Here is a 16,515-nt window from a genome sequence, read left to right on the forward strand (position 1 = left end):
GAGACCTCATCTCTACAATAAAATCAAAAAATTATCCGGGTGTGGTAGCGCGCGCCTGTAATTCCAGCTACTCGGAAGGCTGAGGCGGAAGGATCTCCGGAGCCCAGCAGGCAAGGCTGCGGTGGCCGGGAGCGGCCACTGCACTCCAGTCTGGGCTACAGAGTGAGACTCCAACTAAAAAAAAAAAAAAAATCATATAGTGATGTTAACATACAAGCTAACCAACCACCTTGTTAGTGTGCTGTTCCTCTATACAAAGATATGGTTTACAGAGAGAAGAAAAGAGAAGAAAAGGAAAAGGAATAAAGAAAAAAGGGAACAATACAGTAGGAATAGAATTAAGTCATTAAACTAACAGAATCAATGAAGCATACTCTGAGACATTTCGTTTAAGTTCAGTGCCCTTTCAGTTCTGATTTCTAGTTTTCTCTTCAAGCTGGTAAAGTAGTTTGCAGTTAGGGTCAGTTGCCCCTGATCTGCTGTGAAGGACAGTTCAGATTACCCTCCATTCAGCACTCTGGTCTATGTCTTTATCAAGCTTGTTTCTCCCGTTTCGGTGTTGTTGCCTTGAATTGCCAGCAGGTGGTGCTATCTCAGCTGCTCGCCCCAGAGGGGGTGGGGCCGGACAGGAACAAGATGGCTGCCTGCCTCAGAGCAGGCAACAGGAGCCTTATGGCAGGCGGGCAGGACAGTCTCGGTCGCAGGAGGTGGCAGCGATCCCAGCAGATCTTCCCTAAAGGGGTTTGATGTGGATCGCCTTGGCCTGGGTGGTGTGCTGTGCTACGGCTGTCACAGAGGCAGCGGCGGCGGCGGGAGGGGCTGCGGCAGCGGCACCGTTTGCGCTGCAGTGACTGTCCAGTCCGTTGCGATGTCCCAGCGGTGGGAACGGCCGAGCTCCGTATGAAGAGCAGGCTGCAATGTTGGGGTCCACAGCTCCCCGGGGCGAGAGTCAGAGACCCACTGCAGATCTCCTTTACAGAAGGCTTCAAAGACCGGGTTGCCCCGTCGCCATCTTGCCTCTTCTCTCGAGCCCAGCTTTTAAGTGAGGATAGGTGTGTACACTCTGCTCTTTGTTGAAATTTAAGTGCTGATCTGGTTAAGGTAATAAATCACCTCTTAGGATTCATTTAATTTAGTTTTTTTGTTATTAGTTTCACATTTTTCCTGTGGTTTCAGTAATTTAATAATAATTTATATCACAGTTCCAGGGCATACTCTCATATAATTCGTGTGTGTGTGTGTGTGCGCGCGCGCGCGCACATGCATGCATGTGCTCCTGAGGATATTTGCAAAGCCTACATGAACATCCAGTCATGTTCATCTTGCCTTTAAAATAAATTTTCTTTCCAGTTTCTCCTACCCATTGTTTGTTGCTAAGCATCAGGAAAGCAGTAGCAACCACAAACAGTGACACAGTTCTCCCAACTTAGAGTACTGCCGGCCAAGCCTTCCATCCATTCTCTGAGAGGGCCTGCCACTGAGCCAACTTCCAATCGTAGCTTTGAAAGGAAGAAGCTTGCTCTACCATGAGGACATTAAGTTCCCTTGCTAGTGTTCTTCAAAAGGAGAGGTCCTCAGTGTGCTTAGTAACAATTTATAGAATTTATTAGAAGTCTAAACTTAGCTAACTCTCCTGCAGACCAGTACGTAGCAATTTGTATAATATTTAGAAAAAGTAAATGGTAACCCTTTGAATGGAGACTCTAAATCATCTAAAACTGTCGGACATTATTATATCTGTATGCATGTGCTTGAATCTGTTCATTTCTGGTACATCTCTTACAAAAGAGGCAATTCAGTAAACATATATGTCACATCCTTTTTAATCACCTGGTTGCTTTTTAAATGCTGTAGTATATAACTGGGCATTTCGTAACCTTGAGAATATTTATTTATTCACTGATGTGCTTATTCATTTATATCCTTATTTCAAAAAGGATCTAAGGAGACTCACAAAGATAAAAAAAAAATCATACAAGAAAAACAAATTTTTAAAAAGAAGGAAATCAGGAAAAAATAATTAAGGGCAGAAAAGTAAGATGAAGCTGTTTGGCTGTTACAAAAAACAGTGATGCTCTCATATTTCTGCATAAGGTTGCTACAAAAATGTGTCTATGCTTTCCAGCACAGATGTGTAAAGTAAACATGGAAGATGTGTACCTGTTTCTGGCACAGAGAGCTTCTAGTGCCATGAGGTTTTGTTTTTAGAGATATTCTGATTTATTAAGGATGAGGTGTTTGACAGAGTTTGGCAACAAAAATATTTGGCCTCTTACTGGATAATGACCCTGAAAAATGGGCAGTAGAGTTATACAAACGAAATCTTCACGGAAATGTGATAGCTGTAAAACAAAGTTCACATATATAATTTCAGGCAGAAACACCATATATGTAATTTACCAAACAGTGAAATTAAAAGAAAAAGAGCATGAGTTAGTGACATTTAAGAGCAAACCCAATATGGAGACGTACCTAAAACCTAGCAGTCTAATAATACTGATAGTATGGCTGTAAATGGGAGCATATATAGCCCTATCTAGAAGATGTTCCTGTTTTGGCTGAGTCCTCCACGATTTGTGTGGGGGAGGTGGGCTCCAGGGGCTTGAGCAGTTCACCAGCCACAGCAGCAGCAGCGTCAAGTGCCTCAGCAGCATTTTCAGCTTCTTTATTAAAGCAAAAAAAAGTGTGTTCCTCATTGAAACCTATTAAAAAAAATAATAAAGTTTACTGTCTATTCCAGTGGTGCTATTGTTTTTTTTCACTACATGATTTGAAGATTATCTTGAGAACTGTCCAGAAATATCACATTACCAGCAGAAAGGATTTCAAAGCCATTTAACACTGGGCCTGTCTTTGGTTTTACGTCAGCTGTGCAGTGCAATTGTTCTGTTCAATTTGCATTATACTCGTAAGTCACCATTCTGGAACATCTGATGATGTACAGTGGACTTTAGGCAGAGGCTTAGCAGAAAAGGATAAGAGGAAGAAGATGAACTAGAGAAAAGGTCAGTACTGTACGTGAATGAAGACCATTGCCAAGTAATTATTCCAGCCAGGCCTGTGTAAGTACCCACGGTATTTTAATGACTGAATTTTTGCCAAGATTTTCTACTCAAAAGTGAGAAAGGAGAGATTTTCCCATTTTTAAGTTTGTGTTTTTAAAGATTTTCCAGATTCATGACTGCCAATGTCAGAGAAATTCTCATTAATCCTTCAATCCATTCCAGAATACAGAGAGGCTGCACCATCACCAGAGAGGGGCTGGGCCTCTGGTCTCTAGAGTCTTTTTTCATGCCCTGAGGCAGCTGTTTCCCTTGTGATAAAGTCTAGGTGGAACTGTGATTGGTCATTTAAGGAATCTAAGGCCTCCACAAGTCAATATGACATGAAAAAATAACCAGACAATATGTGGAACAATATAATTTTACCTATTTTTAAAAACTAGCCATTCTGTTATACATTAAACAATACAAAGTAACTTTTGACTGCACTTTTAGGACTCACAGTCTCCCAGTAATCTTTATTTTCTATGACACTTAGTATACGTTTCAAGAACACTATGTTAACATGATAAGTTTATAATCACAGTTTCTACCGGGCTCTTTAAATTTCTCGGCATGCTATGTACCTCCTTTTGACCATCACAATCGGTAATACAAATAAAATGCATATTTGGCATGTTTCTGGTTACCCAATACACAAGGTGCTTCTAACATTGCGCAATTTACAAAAGTTTGATTTCATAATTGATTGGTTCGTTTCTCTTAAAACTTTAGTCTTTCCAAGGCACAGCATTAAAATTAAAATGCTGGCACTTGTTTTAAGTAAAATGAGTTGTTTCTAAAAATCACCAGGAAAACATCTGCCTTTAACTTTCATGGGCTGTGCAGAGAAACCTTAAGTATAATTTGGACCATAACAAAAGGTAGGCTTGGAGATTCCAATCAATTAATTCTATTGAAAAGCATCGCACAGCCTATTCAGCAAGAAAAAGGGTGAGAGTTTTAAACATTCAGGTAAATAGATAATCCATTAAGACAACAATGTACATTGTGGCAAGTGCCATCCTAGTTTTGTCAGCACTTATTTATGGTCTTTGGATTCCCCTGCCCTCCTGCCGAGGGACTTCTATTCCCCCCTTCCAATCTTTGTTCGCTTATTCATGGCTAAGTGAAAACAAAGCAAGAAAAGCAGTGCATACCCTGTGTTCCATTCTGGACAAGTTCTTCCTCTATAGTAAGAAGACGGTTGTATTTAGTCACCCGTTCACCACGAGAAAGACCCCCCAACTTGATAAACCGGACACCAAGCCCAACGGCCTGAGGGGGAAAAACAACTTGTTTTGAATGGCGAAGTCATGTCTTGCTAAACTACAAATAATTCTTTAAGGTGAAAGGAAAGTCACGGTGTGCTATTTGTGTTTTTCTCTCATAACTTAGTTTGTATCTTTACATAAGTATGGTGGCCACCTCACAAGCTGAGAGTGCTGAAAGGCAAACTGTGACTATCATACATCAGGCGCTTTACTAGTCATGTAAGCATGCTGATTTTATCTAAGAACATTCTGGCCTTTCTCACTTCATTTTAGGAAGGAAGATTGCAAGTGCACACCCCAGTCATTTAAGTGTGCTCTTCATTTTCCCTGGATTTCAATTTTTCTTCTCTTTAAAAGTTCAAAGATTAGCTCTTTGCAAAAGGTAGCTGTCTGGGAGAAAGCAAGTCTATTTCATAAAAGGTTACATGACTTTCTCCACCTAAGACTGCATTTCTCTGAAATACCAATTCTTGATAAAAGCAGTGTTTTGGCAATTCTGCAATTGACCAGCGATCAGCACTTACCAAATCGACAAGGCTGTCATCAGACGACTCTCCTTCTGTACTTCCTAAGACAGTGATGTACTTCTTACCTATAAGAGGAATTCCCTTCAGTTTTATATGGTGTAGAAACAAATTTGTGAGCCTCTGGGATCAAAATAAAAAATTGTCAGATTTAAAACTTTACTGTGAAGAGTCAAACAATTATTCAACGACCTAAGAATTCTAACGTTTACATTTTTATTTCCCTCGTGTTATCTGTTTGCCCCTTTTTCCAGTAGTTTAGATGCCGTAAATACTAAGTGAATGCCATATTTCATCAATTTTAAGGTGCATTATTTGTAAGATGTACCATCATTACCACTAAAATGAGGGGGAGTGGTGCTCAACTTAGATCGACACATCTCTAAGCCACGATTCAATTTTGTTACTGCTCAATGTAGAAAAATGTGCATCTTTGAGTCGATGAAATATGCAAGAGCAACATAGGTGGAGTTGCTAGGCCTACATAATGGCTTTCTCACCTCATGTAGAATTTTATTCAAAGGACTCTATCATTCTGAATGTTTATTAGAGCACTGTTGGTAGTATTTAGCCAGTCATTTGAGGGTCTCAGAACCCTTTGAAATTTGCCAGTCTATGAAGAGTGCCAGCCAGAGCTTCCTCGAGTGCCAGTGCTACTAGCATTTGAGGCAGGAGCTGCAGCAGCACTTTAAAGTGGAGGACGGAATGACTGCTGAGTGGTAGGCCCCAGAAGAGAGGCCTCCCGGTCTGCCACCTACCACCTACAGCCAGCCCTACCTGGGCATTTCCTTCCATTCTCTGGCGGCAACCCAGGCCCCTGCCTCCAGTCTGGCTCTGAGTCCTGCTTCAGGTCTGAGACTTATTCATGGTATTTCTATGTTTCAGGTACTGTGCATAGGTGTACAAGACGCCTGTAATCCTGCGCCTTTGGGAGGCTGAGGTGAGTGGACTGCCTGAGCCCGCGGGTTCGAGACCCGCCTGGGCAACTTGGCGAGACTTCATCTCTACAATAAATAAAAAAAAAATTAGCCGGGTGTGGTAGCGCGTGCCTGTGGTTCCAGCTACTTGGAAGGCTGAGGCTGAAGGATCACCGGAGCCCAGCAAGTCGAGCCTGCGGTGGCCGGGAGCGGCCACTGCACTCCAGTCTGGGTGACATAGCGAGATTCCAACTCAAAGAAAAAAAAGAGTTTGAAAACTGAGGACTTAAAACTAGGAAAATGGGGTTGCTGTCGTACAGTGGGAAAGCTGCCCAATCTCACCGAGCTTGTTTTTCATCAGTAAAATGGAAATGATGGTGTCTACTTCATACCGTTGCTGTAAAGATTAAGTCCAATTCTAAAATGCCTGACTGCTTGGTACTACCTAAACCCACTCTCTGGTATCCCACACATAACAGCATCGGAGCCTGGCTTTTCATCCCCCTGATCTCCAATGCTGGGATCTTGCTCCTGTACCCCACCTTGCTGGCTAAGGCCCTGCTTCCAGGGGCTTCCCTGATGCTCTACTGCCTTGCCAACCTGCTCAGCAGTTTTCTAGTACTGCCTGTTAATAAGTAGTGAGCCAACCCCTGCCTCAAGTTTCTGTACTGACAGAAAACTGCCTCCTGCTTCTGATTGGATCTTCTCCTTGCCTGTTTTCTCAACTGCTGAAGTAGACCTACTCCCTGCAGCAGGTGATCTAATTCCAAATTTTGATCCCTCTTAGACTTCCCCAAGTCAGTACAAATTAAAATTGTCCACTAGTGTCTGGGTATATTAACAAGTGGCTAAGTTTATTTTCAATCAAGTAAGTATTGCATCCTTACTTGAGCTGTGCTTATGTGGAAGAAAGAGGTATGGCTCTCATTCTTAAGATGTTGGGGAGGCAAATCTAGAGCATAAAGCGATAGTACTAGGAGAGAATTTCCCATGCTGCAGCAGTGTGATACAGGCTAAACATATTCTGTGTCTGGGGTTCCTTGACCCTGGACATCTTGCCTCTGCGAATGGCAAGCTGTTTTTCTCAGCTTGAACACTGCATTGTGTCTGGAGACCTGGCTAGGGCAGATGGGTACCCAGATGTTCTACAATCCATGGTTAAGGGTTTGAGACCTGTTCTTTAGCAGTTAGGGTTGGGGTGTCCTTCTAGATTTCTCTTAGTTTTTCTATAGCTCAAGCTCAGAGTTTAAAGCAAATTGATAAATATGCCCTTTCAGGAGAAATCAGCCCATCAGGGGCAGAAAGATCCTCTTCACTGTGAATCTGACAAGGCAGTGGCCTTGGTCATACCCCTGTGGTAGCCCTCAGTAAAGAGGACAGCCTTGTGGACTCAGGCTGTTAGTGGAATATTGTAAAGCGAGTCAGCAAGCTGCATTTTGTTTTTAGCACTTTTCTTCCTTCCAAGATTTCTTCCATGCTTTTTAATTAACTTTGATATACTGTGTATTTTTGGCTTCTTGTATAACCAAGTCATTATGAGTCTTTCAGATCTATACTTTTACTCACTGTCAGTCAGATTGGTTATTTCCACCAAGTCAGACATTGTGGTTTGATTGGTATGTTTTATGATCAGCCCACTGGCTCTGGGGATGCTGATGCTTCCATGCTCTAGAAGTTTAGCAATGCTTTTGGATGCTGTTCCTGCAATTATGTAACACCTGGAGCCAAGTGCATTATAGATGTTGTCCCACTGTTCAGAGTCCTGGATGAATATTTAAGAATTGATCATTTTAATGTATGAACATAATAACAAAACAACAGGGATAATATAACATCATCAAAGTCATATGCTTTTCCTGAGATACACAAAACAGTTTTTTTTTTTTAACTTCTATGCCTAATAATCCCTATACACAGCCACATAGATTAATAAGCTTCATGGAATGGAAACTAAAAGTTATTAAATTTGTGTTTAAAGGTTTTATGGATAAAACATTAAAACACTAAATGCTATTTCCCACATTGATTGTAGAGTTCTTAAAACCCAGGCTATTCCCATCTGCTGTATTATCCATAATTCTGCTAAAGACTGGCTGAATAGATTTTCCTGTTACTTCTGATAAACAGAAAACTGGAAAAAAGAGCCTGCAAGGCTTTTTCTTAAGGGTTTTTCTTAACACCCTTATTTTTATTAATGAGTCCACTATATAAAATGAAATGCTTACTTGGATATTATACTCCATGTGTATGCCATGTTTAACATGCACACAAGGTGATCCCAACCATTATAACAGATGTCATCTTATCCCAGTAGAACAGACCACACATCCTGTCACATTGCAAAAGCTGTTGGCCAGGCTCAGTGGCTCAGCCTGTAATTCCAGCACTTTGAGAGGCCGAGGAGAGTGGATTGCCTGAGCCTGTGGGTTTGAGACCAGCCCAGGCAACTTGATGAGACCTTGTTTCTACAATAAATCAAAAATCAGTTGGGCGTGGTAGCTTGTTCCCAGCTACTTGTAAGACTGAGGCAGAAGGATCACTGGAGCCCAGCAGGTAGACGCTGGGATGGCTTTGAGTGTGCCATAGCACTCCATCCTGGGCAATGGAGTGAGACTCCAACTCAAAACAACAACAACAACAACACACAAAAAAAACTGTAGTCAGCTTCAGGACAATCAGCCCAAGACTGGTCTGGCAAGTTTAAATAGCTAAGCTCAGTCAGTGCCTTCCACAAGAGCTGCTTGTGAGCATAGTCTGTGAAAGGGAGGATGGGACTGGTAGACCCTGGGACTCCAATGAGATTCAGCATTCATATTGTCTCCAAATCTAAATAGTTGAGCTATTTCAAAGAGGACTGCTGTTCAGTATATCTGCTCAGTCTATCTGATGGTTCTCAAATTCATAAAATCAAGAATTTAAAATTTGAAATTTAAGTAGGTTAGGAGGAGAGATGGTCTGGGGCATGTAAACCCTTGTCAAGTGCATTAGTCTGAACAGACCACAAAACCACAATATCTCAAACCTTTAAAAAATACTGCTTTGTTACATTTTATTTATGTAGTAACTGGATTTAGGTTAAAAAATATTAGACCTTGTAGAAGTTCTGTTTCCCCGAGCACATGAAAATAATATATGATTAACCTATTGAAGCTCCAGCTAGCACAGCAGGGGCAGCTTCCATCAGTTTGTTTGCTTGTAAATATACAGGTACTCCTGAAGGGCTTGCAAATAGCTTGTTTCACTCCCTAGACAGGCACACTCCCAGGTAATTGTGTTTCTGCTATTCATTTGCTTAGTAAGTGCCTTTTCTCATAAATGCTGAAATCAAAGTAACTCAGCCCAGCCTAAATTACAACACATTTCAAATGACAGAGATCCAAAAGAATGAGCTTTTATTCTGTTTTATTATATAAAATGTGAGTCCTGCCTATCTTATGCTATATAAAACATATGTTATAAAAGGTGAGTTCTGCTTACCTCTTTCCTGAAAGGATCAATTAAGGCAATAATTGAAGGGTACTTGTTGATCAGATCCACATACAGATCAACCATCTCAGCTGCATTTTTGTATGTACCCATCATTACTTCATACTTTCCTTTAGTCTGATATATGTGAGGAAAATAATAAAGGATAAACAATGAATTCATCAAATGTAAATTCCTTTGCATTAATTTTATATGAGATTGTAACAGATTCTTTTCAGGCCAGCCTGAAAATCTGAGAAATCTATGCATTCTACTTTAAATATCTGTTAAATATTAACCTGGGGAAATCAAGTCACCGTTCTTAATACTCCATAGGGCTCTTCCCACAGAGTTCAGATTAAGCCTTCTGCACAAAACACAGAGTAGGAAGGGAATAACATGTTATTTAGGTTTATAACATGATACCAGATACCTAGCTGCCTGGGTATATGGACAATAACATAAGTTCATAACACAACAAACAGAATAGCAACACAAACCTGCCCACTCACTAGATCCACCATGTTTCCAATCACAATGAACAAATACCTTGTTTCCTTTGATGTAAATATTCTAAAATTTGAAAGCAGAGCTAGACTTTTGAGATACTAGCAACCAGTATGAAGTAGAAAGTGACTTCTGCGAGGCATTTGTTTCTTGGATAGCATGTAACTTCAGGTAGTAGTGGCAATACTATACTGAAAGTAGAATTCTAACGCAACCCCATTCATTTGAAGTCTTAAAAAAACCCTGGATCATTAAATAGAGAAGTAAACAGGGCTACAGGATCTAGTGTAGTCTTTCTGCAAAGCAAAGCACCCTTACTTTCAAGTCTGTTCACGGATGGCACCTGGGATCAGGGATGACACCTGGGATATTTAGGTACTGGGAGGGAGGTGGAACGGAACAGAGCCTGTTTGGTTTGCTAATGCCTTCCTGCTGCTGATGATAATGGAATGGATTCCATGGGAATTAAGCAGCTCCTAAGAAGTCTGTAATTGAAGGGAGTTTGTACTTTTTCACGTTAAACAGCAGCAAGAACTTTTAGCTTCTATGCATGTTTAATGGAAAGCTTAAAAATCCTATCTTGTCAGTGAGGAAATGCTAATGACTTTGAACATTATTGTAAAATTATCTGATATCAAGTTAATACATTTTACTGAATGTAAGCAATAAATACCCATTCTAGTTAGCACTAGCAGTCAGTATATTCATAGTTCCTGTATACACTGCTGATGAAAACATGCAATTATTTTTCTTAATGGTATGCCTAGGAAGCAATCATTAGTGAGGAATAGGAAATTACTTTAAACATTCCTTTATGTGCTTAGTTTCTTTAGAAAAGTAAGAGAACTTTTAGAAGTCAACTGAAATTTAGGGTTCTTATATATTGTTCAGAATTTCTATTGTAGTTAAAATTAGAATTACAGTTAAAGCAGAATCCTACTTCATCATGTTCTCTGAATTTAACACTAATTACCAAGTCACTGTAAATCTATATCAGTATTCTGGGCATTTTATAAAACTTAGGCTCAGCAATTGTGTGTTGAATGGGAAAATGGGAAGGATGTGTATGCATATAATAGAGAAAACTTCTAATAGCTTTCCTAACATACCACTTTCCCAAGTTTAAAGGTAAATTTTTGTTGTATTTTCCTGAGAAAGTGAGAACTAGGACATTTTTTAATGAATCTGTTTTCCATCCTCTTTGTAAAATACCTCTCTTCAGGTGGGTGGCAACCCAGGTGAAATTTCATTACTGAGGCTCTGAACTGCGAACCCAGGCTGCTGATAACACTGTGAAGTGTTTAGTTGGGAAAAAAGCAAAAACAAAAACATATTCTTCATAAACTTCAATACCATGGAGATATTTTTATATTTCTTTTTGAGTTGAAGTCTCACTCTGTCGCCCAGACTGGAGTGCAGTGGCCGCTCCCAGCCACCGCAGCCTCGACCTCCTTCCGCCTCAGCCTTCCGAGTAGCTGGAATTACAGGCGTGCTACCACGCCTGGCTCATTTTTTGATTTATTATAGAGATGAGGTCTCGCCTGCCCAGGCGGGTCTCGAACCCGCGGGCTCAGGCAGTCCACTCACCTCAGCCTCCCAAAGGCGCAGGATTACAGGCTGAGCCACCGAGCCCAGCTGATAGTTTTATATTTCAAAAGTGAGTTCAGCATAAGTTCTAAGAACCACATGTCTAGAAGGGCCTATCAAGTCATAGGTACAATTGACCCACTTTCAAGCTTGACAAATTTAGCATTTACCAGCCAAATGATTATCATGCCAGTTTGTTAAATTATTTTTCAATAACTTTTATGGTTGCAATGTAACTCATTTTCATTTTTATTATAGAATTTCTACCTATAAGTATGACATTTTGTTATTATTTTTTTAAAAATTATATGGTTATGTTATTCTGGAGTCATTAGCTAATTTGGCTTTCTCAGCTTCATTAGTATTTGGATCCCCCACACAATTTTAATAAAAAACAAAAGGATCGTGACCAGCCAAACACAAGAGATACAAAGAACCCCTCCCCCAAAAAAGGATCTATTTGGAAAACAGTCAGATAAGCTCTTCTTTTGAGTTCTAATTTAAAAATCATTAACTTCAACAAGAAGTGAATGATCTGAAATGGAAACTTACATAGTCCATCAACTCATGTCCAGCACAATTGATGGCTAGATGCAGGTTTGTTCCCAGTTCTAATCCCAGGTTTGCACAGATTCCCTGTATTAGAAGCAGTGGCTGCTCTATGGTGTCATAGTTAATGGTTAAACAGCCAAGATGCGACATCTTGCCAGTGGTCTGCTGCTGCAAGAGCAAAAGGAAATAATGCAATACAGAGCATTAATGTTCTTGGAGTTTCCTGTGATGGGCATAGTTTATAACCAGATACACCTCTCCAAAGATCAGGCCCTTTGATTCTCAATTAATCTTACTTCTAGATCCCTCCTCCTTGCAAGACTTTGGGCATATGATTCTCCTGCAGTATCTGGGAGTAATTTTCATACTCCTGAGGTCTCTAAGTTTGGTCTGGGAGCATACTTTTCTTTCTTAGTGTGTCTATGTTCTCTTTCTTGGCTCTGTTGTTCATTGCCATGGGGCTAACCAAAGTCACAACCACCAGATTGGTAAATTTCCAGGTTCTCCCTGTTAATGCTCACCCTAGCTGTCTCTAACTCTACTAGTCCTCATCCTCCAAACCTGCTCTTTCCTCTGTTTTCCTCTAGACAGACATAACTGATAAAACTTTAAAAATGTAGCCGTCAGTACATGTTTTTGGTTTACTTTATTTTTGCTTTAATAGAGATAAGGTCTTGCTATGTTGCCCAGACTGATCTTGAACTCCTGGCCTCATAATCCTCCTGCTTCAGCCTTCCAAAGAGCTGAGATTATAGGCAGGAGCCACTATCCCTAGCCCAGGAGAAGTTTTATTTTTAAAAAAGATTGAAGGGCCGCTGAAGGAAGCAATACTGAGTATGGATTTTAGTAGCAGATTTGGAGAACCAGATGACCGCCAGGAAAGGCAACTATTGCAAAGTCGGTCTTGATATGCCCTCACCATAAATTGCTACTATACAGTTGTAACTTGAAGCAATATCAGTGATTCTGAGTGCTTCAGGTGCATGTGTGTATATATGTGTGTGTGTTTACCAAACGCAAGAGCAAATGAACCCAGGTGTAAATAATCTGGTTTTACTGCTAATAGCACTAGTTTTGTTTGTTTGTTTGTTTTTGAGTTGGAGTCTCACTCTGTCACCCAGACTGGAGTGCAGTGGCCGCTCCCGGCCACCGCAGCCTTGACCTGCTGGGCTCCGGCGATCCTTCCGCCTCAGCCTTCCAAGTAGCCGGAATTACAGGCATGTGCTACCACGCCCGGCTGATTTTTTGATTTATTGTAGAGATGAGGTCTCGCTGCCCAGGCGGGTCTCGAACCCGCGGGCTCAGGCAATTCACTCACCTCAGCCTCCCAAAGGCATGGGATTACAGGCTGAGCCACCGAGCCTGGCTTAATAGCACTGGTTAATTATAAAAACCACCCAACGTTTTTAGTCAATAAGAGGAAACTTATTTAATAAATAAAGGAATGGTTGGGGAAATTATTGTCTATCAGTCGAGTTTTTTTATGGAGTCTCCTAAACTATGAATCACTTATTTGGTGCTTACTAAATGCTAGGTACTGTTCTAAGCACATTACATAAATATGCATACTCCTTACATCAACCTCATGAAACAGATATTATGATTCTAATTTGCAGAGTTAAGTAACTTGGAAAAGATTTCAATCCAGGAAGTTTAGCTCCAGAGTATATGCCCCTAATTATAGTGTAGCTGCCTCTCTAGAATCTAACCTGTTTCTAACAGGAAAAAAGAAATAGTAAAGCTGATCAGAAGAAGAGCTAATCTTGGTCTGTTTATCAAATCACATAAAACAACTTGCTGGAATGAAGGGAACAGCACTGAGAATTGGTTACTTGTTTGCCATCCCCATCTCTCTTGCAAGGCTTAATATTAGAGTGCTGTGTTCATTCCAACATATACAACTGTCAAGGATTTTACTTAATGCTGTACATATTACATATTTCTCTTCTCTATCCCAGTCCTTAGGAGAAACTTAATTTTGTATCTTTACCAAATCATCTTTCTTTTACTAGCCCCTCTTCTTTTGACTTCAGCAGATTCTCAAGTCCCTGACATCAGGTTAAGGCCAGGGTTGCTGGTTCACAGAGCAGATGTTGTAGATGCAAATCTTCATCCATTTGCATGATCTCCAGGGTTCTTACTGGTTGTTCCACTGTTAGAAGTTTAGGCATATAATAGGTGTAGCTATCAGAGCACTAAGTCACCAAAGTGATTGACCAAGTTCAGCTGATCTCCCAAGACCCCTGAAACCAGCGTGACCAACTTTCACAAGGAGGACTGTTTGCCTAATTCTCCAGCAAATTCTTGAGTTCCCACAATGGTTCATCAGGAATGGTGCTTCTGTGCCTTTTGGGGACCAGATGGAAGGAATGGACATAATTTTGAGCCTCTTCTTTCTCTCTTTGGTAGTAAAAAAAAATTAAAATCTAAAACATCCTATGTGCCTCTCAGGTAACTGTCTGAGAGACTCAGCTTCTCAAGCATGTCACCTCCAGGGTCCAGTGTAATCCTTTGATTCATAATGTTTCTGAGCCCTCTGAGATTTCAGCTGGCCAGGCAACTGCTGCTGGAAGGCAGAGCAGACTGAGATTCCAGTTCTTGGGGTGCTTGAGTTAGTGCTCTTAGAGCAATAGCACCATAGAGTTTCCATTTGCCTCAGCCCTGGTCTTGGAACAAAATGACTACGGGAGAGAAAAAGGGTCAGGGAATATATAAATAGTGTCATACAGAAGTGTGGTAGATAAATACATATACTTACTTGACCTCTTTTGCTTCCATTAAGCCCTTTTTTTGTCTCTGCTTTTGGAGGAGATGGCTGTGGGACAGAACACAAAAACACATCGCTTGGGATTTTCAGCATGTCTGTGGCACAAGCAGAGCTCTAGGTCCTCTGGCCTGTCCACTTCTCTGGAGCCTGACCACACTTTCTCACACTCACACATACTCACTCACACTCACACTCACATAGGGATAATTCCAGCCACTCCTTACTCTTTTAGGCTCCAAATTATTTCTCAAATTCAGGCACATGTTCCCTTCAGTTCATCCTTCCCCTCTGCCCCCCGTCACATACATGGAGTGTACGTATAGATTCTTGCATTTCTATTCATATAAATAATATTCACATATCATGTCCTGACCTCCTGCTTTGTATAGGCACTTTTTTGCAGGAGGATACAAAGCCCCCTCCTTGTCCTTAAGGAATAACACCACTGTGGGATTTGCATTGATAAGCCCAACATATTGTTTTGATTATTCTCAGGGTACAAACGCTTTCTCCTGTAGCATGGTTGGACTTTGATTGGAAACAACCAAAGTTTAATACATCTGGTGAATCTGGTGGCTATAATGTCATTTGAGGTTAAAAGCAAAGATAATTCCCAAGGAGGCATTTCTACAACATATGGGGTATTGAATGCATATTATAGCATGGATCTAGTCTTTTTTTTTTTTTTTAAGTTGGCATCTCACTATGTTGCCCAAGCTGAAGTGCAGTGGCACAGTCACAGCTACCACAGTCTCAACCTGTGACCTGTGATCACTCAGGTGATCCTTCTGTCTCAGCCTTCTTAGTAGCTGGAACTACAGGTGCACCACCATGGCTAGCTAATTTTTTTGATTTATTGTAGAGATGAGGTCTTGCCAAGGCTGGTCTCAAACCCCTGGGCACATGCCTCTCACCTCTGCCTCCCAAAATGCTGAAATTACAGGCATGAGCCACAGTGCCTGGCCATAGCACAGATCTAGATTTTTAAGGGGTACACTTTAGTATTCAACACATACTGGCTCTACAGACTGGGGCCTGACTGTTAAGTATTGGTATGGTTCACACAAGTATATGCAGATACAGTGATCCTGAACCAAAGGGCAAAGGGAAGTGATGTGATATGATCGGATGAAGAGCTGCATGATTACTGGCTCCAACTCAAAATGGCAAACATTGAGGAATATTCTTGGCTTGCATTGTCATTGAATTTCTCTTGTATTTTTATGGCTGCCCAGTCAGCTTTTTAAGCTGCCGAAGTACAGAAACAATGTTTTGATCTTCTAGTGCACCTAGCATGGGGACATAGCAACAGCTAAATAAATAAACAAATGAACAAACACATAACCAGGGAAAAATAACCCATACATCTTTCTCTCTGACTTAATAGAATAAGCTGTCCAGTAATGGTAGAGTCAGAATCCCTGGCCTTTTTAATCATACAAAATGCAGTGTGGTCTAGAACGGCTGTCCTCAGTCTAGGTGAGTGTAAAAATGGCTAAAAACCCAAACAAACACAAGCTTTCTTTAATAAGAATTAGTCTACTCATGATTTCCTAGGGAAAGTCAGTTATGCTAAAATAAACCTAGCACGAAGTAATTGCTAATCTATCCCATCAGCCAAGTGATGCCATTAGGAATTATCACTTTATCACTAAAATAAAGCATAACAATTGCAGTAAACCCTGGTTCCACTCTAGCATCTCCCTTTTGAAACTAGAGACTATAGCTTTAGTTACAGTTATCCATGACAGGCTTTGGGTTGGCTCCTATATAAGAAAACATACCATTTATTCAGCTTTTTTTCCCCTCAAATGCATTTAAAATTAAGATTTAATAGAATGATTGGTGTAATGTTGGGAATGATCTGTTGTCAGCGTAATC

The 16,515-nt window shown here is 40.8% G+C and overlaps 1 protein-coding gene across 1 annotated transcript in view; it reads right to left on the reverse strand.

Moving 5' to 3' along the window:
- Positions 1–1,031: 1,031 nt before the first annotated feature.
- ENO4 (enolase family member 4) overlaps positions 1,032–16,515 on the reverse strand; it is a 30,226-nt gene continuing 14,742 nt past the window's right edge. Inside the window, exons 8-14 of the mRNA XM_008069673.2 lie at positions 14,626–14,682; positions 11,868–12,035; positions 9,234–9,359; positions 7,323–7,518; positions 4,840–4,907; positions 4,202–4,319; positions 1,032–2,702 (exon numbers count right to left, since the gene is read on the reverse strand). Coding sequence (XP_008067864.1) covers positions 2,533–2,702; positions 4,202–4,319; positions 4,840–4,907; positions 7,323–7,518; positions 9,234–9,359; positions 11,868–12,035; positions 14,626–14,682 — 903 coding nt within the window. The 3' untranslated portion in view covers positions 1,032–2,532. The remainder of the gene's footprint in view (positions 2,703–4,201; positions 4,320–4,839; positions 4,908–7,322; positions 7,519–9,233; positions 9,360–11,867; positions 12,036–14,625; positions 14,683–16,515) is intronic.

This window comes from Carlito syrichta, unplaced genomic scaffold (assembly GCF_000164805.1).
Source record: "Carlito syrichta isolate Samal-C Ts95f unplaced genomic scaffold, Tarsius_syrichta-2.0.1 Scaffold312174, whole genome shotgun sequence".
In the NCBI taxonomy this organism is placed as follows: domain Eukaryota; kingdom Metazoa; phylum Chordata; class Mammalia; order Primates; family Tarsiidae; genus Carlito; species Carlito syrichta.